The 6,728-nt window shown below is 50.3% G+C and overlaps 1 protein-coding gene across 1 annotated transcript; it reads left to right on the forward strand.

Annotated features, from left to right (window-relative positions):
* The first annotated feature begins 330 nt into the window (after window positions 1-330).
* LOC123186344 (uncharacterized) lies at window positions 331-970 on the forward strand. The gene has a single exon (XM_044598123.1). The coding sequence runs from the start codon at window positions 505-507 to the stop codon at window positions 772-774; it is 270 nt and encodes an 89-aa protein (XP_044454058.1). The 5' UTR covers window positions 331-504; the 3' UTR covers window positions 775-970.
* The last annotated feature ends 5,758 nt before the right edge of the window (window positions 971-6,728 follow it).

Below are 6,728 nucleotides of genomic sequence, written 5' to 3' on the forward strand. Positions count from 1 at the left end.
CCCGGTACCCAAAACCTTGGTTCCAGCGGATACCGGGTGATATCTGAATTTTCCGCCCGGTACCCAAAACCTTGGTTCCAGCACAGCACTGTAGTTCGATGGCCTGCCGTGAAATAAACACATGAAAGTAACTAGTAATTGCGTCTGTGCTGAGACCTCAGATCGACCCGGCCGAGCCCACCCGCCACGGGTGTATTTCCCAATTCCGCCCTCGGGATAACGGCACATCCAGAAGCTGCTGCTCCTCGTCACAATCATAACTCTTGCTCAGATCCAGCCAAGATGCGTCCTCTCCGTCTTCACTCACAACGACGACGACGATAATAACAACCCATCCATTTCATTTCGTTCGCGCTGGCACCCGGGGAAGGCCGCAACCCGGGCACCGGCAAAGCACCCACCCACCAGTGTCATGGGCAGCATCTAAAGACAGAGCCTCACCGTGGCGAAAGAACAGAGGACGTGGAGTGGAGCTGTGGACTGAACCGAGCTAGCTAGCCACCGATGGGGCTCCACCTGCTGGTGGCGTTCGCGGCGGTGAAGGGCTTCGCGCAGCTGTTCCACGTCTCGGCGCCGCTGTGGTGGCCGCCGCTCAACCCCTGGCCCCCGCTCGCCTGCCACTTGCCGGAAGCCTGTGCCGTCCTCTGCCGCGTGCTCGCTACCCACCTCGCCTGGCTGCGCCGCGCCTACGCGCGTGGTGGCTCCGTCTGGGGCCTCCGAAGCCGCGACGACTACGACGTCCTCCGCCAGGCGCTGCTGGACGTCTTCTACTGACCGAGTTGCAGGCAGAGCGCCGCCCGGTGGTGGCGCTCGCTGCTTCCATTGCTGTGGCGTAGGAAATTCATGGTTTAGACGCTGTTTCAGCTTATTCTATTGGTTTCTTGTTCACTTGTATTTACCGAGATGCGTGGTTTATAAGTAATCTGCAATTGTAAAACTGATCTGTAAAAAGAGATGAATTCTGCTAGAACTGGCGGGTCCTCTGTTTCGAGATGCTGCAATCAGCGATTTCTTCTTATGAGATTATATATTTTTTTCTTCTAAAGATTAATTCGCGACATAGTTGTGGGCTTGGAGTAGCAACACCGACAATCAACACTAGTTTAAAGATTGGAAAACGTTTAAAGCCGGCCGACCGGCTGAAACTCCGCCGGTCAAGTCCACGCTGACAACAAGCCCCACCCACTACCGCTTAAGCCTGTCTCTATTATCCCGCACGAATCACTCCATCATTTATTTCCTTTCCTTATCCTCTCGCCCGTCTTCTCTCCGTTGCTCCCCAAATAAAGTCTTGCCGATGATGACCACCGTCGATGTCGCGAGCAGCCATCATCCACATGCCCCCGTTGCTCCGGCGAGCGGTCGCCATCCACTCACCCCCGCGCTACTCCGGCGAGCGGCCGCCATCCACCCGCCCCGCGCTACTCCGGCGAGCGGCCGCCATCCACCCGCCCCGCGCTACTCCGGCGAGCGGCCGCCCATCCATCACCGCGGCGGTGCGGCAACCCAGCTTGCGGCGTGGGATAGGGTGCTTCAAACAGCGTCGACCATGCTACAATGGCGACGAGCAGGAGTGGCAACCGGTGGCGCGCGACGGCAGTGACCAAGGATGACCGCAGGCTGCCACTGGTGCTGCAAACCACAAGCAATTTTGCTAGAACCTGCCGCTAGAGAAGCTGGAAGCGACAACGCGATGAGCTACAACCAACATCGGCGGCGACTCCAACATGCTACAACCGACATTTATTCTTGCTTGTACTGGCATCACAATTTGCTGGAACCAGTGTCTTTTTTTGCTGGAACCCGAAACATTTTGTGCTACCATCTTTTCTCATTTGCTAGATCGGACCAAGTTTTGCTACTACCGTATTTTAATTTTGCTAGAAGTAGCCTGGTTTTCTGCTACAACCATCTTCTGATTTTGCAACGACGGCCATTTTCTGTGACCGGCGACGGCAACAACGGCCATTTTTGCTACAACCGTGTCAAATTTTTGCTACTACCATCTGTGTGTTTTGCAACGACGAAGACGACATTTTTGTTGCAACAACCTTGTTTTTTGCTACTACCGGAGACGTGTTTTGCTACATCCATTCACGAGGCCATGGTGCTTCAAGCGCGGCGGTGAGTTCCGGCAGTGTTTTTGCTACAACTGTCTTTGAATTTTGCTACGTCCATTCACGGATTAGGTGCAACTGCGGCGAGTGTTGGCCGGCGGCGATGGAGTTGCGACGGGTTCATCGCCAATTTGCGGCCGACGGCGGAGTTGGCTAGTTGCCATCCGTGGGGAGGCTGGGGCGGCGAGGTTCAGCCTGTTGCGAGGTCAACGGTCGGCGGGGGGGGGGGGGTCCCGCGGTGCGGTGCGACGAGGGGGCGGGTGGTGTTGGGGATATTACTACTGGACGTAAACTGGCCCGGAGTAACGAGATTAACTATATGAAGATAGAAGCCCATAAAGACGTGAGGATGGTGGCGCTTCACGAAGGCCCAAGGCCCAAAGGTGGGTTAAGGCCTGTAGATGTAAACCGCCTTTCTCATGTAACTTGCATTGTAAGATAGGAAGGACAGAGACCAAGCCGGACACATTTATGATCTGGCCTTGGGACTCTGTAAACCGGCGGGCGTCAACCTGTGTATATAAAGGGATGACCCGGCAGCGGTTAAGGAACAACAGACAACAACTCGAGAGCCAGGCAAAGCGGATTCGTGTTGGGGAACGTAGCAATAATTCAAAATTTTCCTACGTGTCACCAAGATCAATCTAGGAGATACTAGCAACGAGAGAGAGGGAGTGCATCTTCATACCCTTGAAGATCGCTAAGCGGAAGCGTTGCAAGAACGCGGTTGGAGGAGTCGTACATAGTGATTCAGATCGCGGCCGAATCCGATCTAAGCACCGAACAACGGTGCCTCTGCGTTCAACACATGTGCAGCCCGATGACGTCTCCTGCGCCTTGATCCAGCAAGGAGGAGGGAGAGGTGAGGAAGAAGCTCCAACATCAGCACGACGGCGTGGTGGTGATGGAGTGGCAGTTCTCCGACAGGGCTTCGCCAAGCTCACGCGGAGGAGGAGAGCTGTTGGGGAGGGGAGGGGCTGCGCCTTGGATGTCATGTTGCAGCCCTCCCCTCGCCCCTCTATTTATAGGGAGAAGGGGAAAGGGGGTCGGCCCCTCTAGATGAGATCTAGAGGGGGCGGTGGCCAAGGGGGAGGGGGCTTTGAAAGTGCGTTATATCGACTAGAGGGGGGGTGAATAGGCGGTTTTTATGAAAGTCTTCAAAACGTGGAAGTTATGAAGACAAACGATAGAAATAAACCTATTACCCTGCAGCGGAAGGTAGACTACACTAGGCAAGCCATAGTCAAGTATTCAATAGAGTGAAAGCACAATGACTAATAGCAGCAATGTAGTAAGGATCAAGTAGGAAGATATTGTGAAGCCACACAGAACACGCAGTCACTCAGTGAAGACAAAAGATAGTTCGAACATACAATGACTTCACAAGGAGTAACAGTAAGTAAAGGGAAGGGAAGATGAAACCAGTGACTCGTTGAAGACAATGATTTGTTGGACCAGTTCCAGTTGTTGTGACAACTGTACGTCTGGTTAGGGCGGCTAGGTATTTAAACCTTAGGACACACAGTCCCGGACACCCAGTCCTGAACACGCAGCTCAGGACACCCAGTCCTCACCGTATTCCCCTTGAGCTAAGGTCACACAGACCTCGCCCAATCACTCTGGTAAGTCTTCAAGGTAGACTCCCAAACCTTCACAGACTTCGTTCACCGGCAATCCACAATGTCTCTTGGATGCTCAGAACACGACGCCTAACCGGCTGGAGGATGCACAGTCCTCAAGTGTAATAAGTCTTCAGATCACACAGACAAAAAGACTTAAGTGATGCCTAATTCTCTTTGGCTCTGGGTGGTTAGGGCTTTATCCTCGCAAGGAATTCTCTCTCAAAGGCTTCGAGGTGGGTTGCTCTCAAACGACAAAAGTTGTACTCTGAATCTGAGCAGCCAACCGTTTATGGTTGTAGGGGGTGGGCTATTTATAGCCACTTGGCAACCCAACCTAATTTGTCCGAAATGACCCTGGGTCACTAAGGAACTAACACATGTTCCAACGGTCAGATTTCAAACTCACACGACAACTTTACTTGGGCTACAAGCAAAGCTGACTTGTCCGATCTGGACAAGATTCACTCTCATAGTCTTCACTCGAAGACATAGATTTTGTTTAAGCATCACTTCAGTCATTCTGACTGGTTCTCTTGGACCCCACTTAACAGTATGGTGGTTCCTATGACTCAACACAGAAGAAAAAGAACTACGAAAGATCTAAGTCTTCGAGCTCCATAGGCTTCATGTGGTGTCTTCTGTTGTCATAGTCTTCAATGTGAATATCTTCATATACCACCTTTGACTTCAATGTCTTCATACATTTTTAGGGGTCATCTCTGGTAGGAAAACCAAATCAATGAGGGACTTCTACCTGTGTTATCCTGCAATTCTCACAAACACATTAGTCCCTCAACTAGGTTTTTCGTCAATACTCCAAAACCAACTAGGGGTGGCACTAGATGCACTTACAATCTCCCCCTTGTTGGTGATTGATAACAAACTAGTTGAAGTTTTCAACGGGGAATATAATCTGTGAAATTGTAAAGGATAAGGAATTATCTTCATAAGTTGCAAGGGCTCCCCCTGAGGATGTGCATATAAGTAATTTGCTTTTGGAATGCAAATGCACATGGCAGGTTGTACTTGTGGAGATCCACTTCAACTTATGATGACAATCCACTATGCATGTGAAAGTATATGAAGATAATGACATGCATAATGGAAAATAGACGTCTGCAGAATGATCTAAGTGCGGAATTTATCGTCGCACATGCGGAATTTATCATCGCAATACAAGGTGGCAGATAAGTAGCAGACGACCATCGAGTTTAAGTGTTACAACTCAAAGAACCAAATGTAGCAAAACGAGAGTTGTAAGCACGAAGCAAAATATAAAGCACCCACCCATATGGACCCTCTTGAAGACTATCAACCTCATATGCTTCTCCCCCTTTTGTCAGTAAGGACCAAAAAGGTTTGAAGACATAGAGCATCTACTCGTTCCCATGAGGAGTAGGTGAAGCAGCAGGGTCGTTGGTGGTGTTTGGCGGTGCTGAAGAGCTTGGAGCAGAGTCGAAGCGTGCTGAAGGAGGTGGCGGTGAAGTAGCATCGTCTTCATCCTCGATCACTCTGGCAGTCACAGTTGCAGCAGAGGAAGAGAACTCAGAGTCTTCAAGGGATGGAGTTCGTCACAGCACTGCCCTTCGAGGAGGTGTGGAGTCAAACTTGAATCGCTCAGTGAAGCCATCCTCTTGAAGATCATCTTCAGAACACATCAGTGTTAGCCCTTTCCATGTGCGGCGAGAGGTTTCATGGGCAACAAAAGCATTCTTGGTGGCAAGATTTCGAATGCGATTAACATCCACCAAGAGGCTTTGCATCTAACGCTTCAGCCAGTCATGATGCCTATCCTGTTTCCAATGAAGAGCCACAAGAAGCTCTCGGTCATTGAGAACACGAGTGTGCTTCTTGGGTCGTGGAGCAGTTGTACTGTTAGTGGCTTCAGTGAGAGCAGGATGCGGTGCACGTGTAGTGCCAGCCAAAGGATACACACGAGCGACTGCTTCAACTCCTTCAATGTTCTGAGAAAAACTCTGATGCTCTGCATTCTGAAGACTTAGGGGTTCCTTGGCAGGCTCAGGATAGATGGCTTCAATCGACATATCCACATCAGGCAGAAAAATCCGATGATTGTGAGTAGATGGCTGATATGAGATAGTGGAGTGAAGTTTGATCATCCGCATGACCCATGGGGCGTAGAACTTCAAGCCAAATAGATCAGAGCCTGATGCAGCAAGTTGGCGAATGAAGAAGTCATGTGCATTGAAGCATTTTCCATGAAGAATATAGAAGACCAATGTCTTCATTGCACCTTCAAGCTTGGCATGTGGAGAGTGTCCTTTGATTGGCAGAGAGTTCGCCTTATGATGTGATAAATGGTTCTTGGCAGATACTCAAGGTCTTCAATGAAGAACTCCGTGGGATAAGCAGCATCTTGGGGAAATGGCTTCATCATACTGAGCATCTAACTCATATTAGGTTCAGTCTTCTGAAATATGCTCTCAATAGCTTCACTATGAAGCTGACAGCCATGCTCGTAGAGATCGCCAGGAGTGGGCAAACCAGTGAGCTCAATGATGTCAAATGCTTTGGCTTCGTGATGAACGTTTCCTATCATCCACTCCAGGACCCAAGTCTTCGGATCTCTGCTATACCTGTGGATGTGAAGTCTGGCATAGAATTGGAGCAGCAACTCTTCATTCCAATGCTCTTGGTCGGTGACGAATGGCAGCAATCCAACTTCTTTGAAGCAATCCAGAGCTTCTTCCAGACAGGGCAGACCAGCTATAGCTTCAATGTCAAGGCGCTTGTGGGGAACATGCGACCTTGATTGTATAGAATGCAGGATAATAGCTTCGCTGCGGATAGCTCCAGAACCGATCAGATGATATCCTTTCCCTTGAGTAGGGGTTCCTGGAGCTATTGAAGAATGTGTTGTCTGCTCTGAAGCCATTGATATTGAAGGAGCCAGGTGCTGATGCAGGACCTGGGAACCTTGGCAATCTTGGGATTGGCTTCTGTACCTGAGGCCTGTGCTCAACATGAT

Source organism: Triticum aestivum, chromosome 2A, assembly GCF_018294505.1.
Source record: "Triticum aestivum cultivar Chinese Spring chromosome 2A, IWGSC CS RefSeq v2.1, whole genome shotgun sequence".
NCBI lineage: Eukaryota > Viridiplantae > Streptophyta > Magnoliopsida > Poales > Poaceae > Triticum > Triticum aestivum.

Excerpts from the sequence above, each read along its gene's own strand:
- LOC123186344 (XM_044598123.1), top strand. The coding sequence starts at position 505 with ATGGGGCTCCACCTGCTGGTGGCGTTCGCGGCGGTGAAGGGCTTCGCG.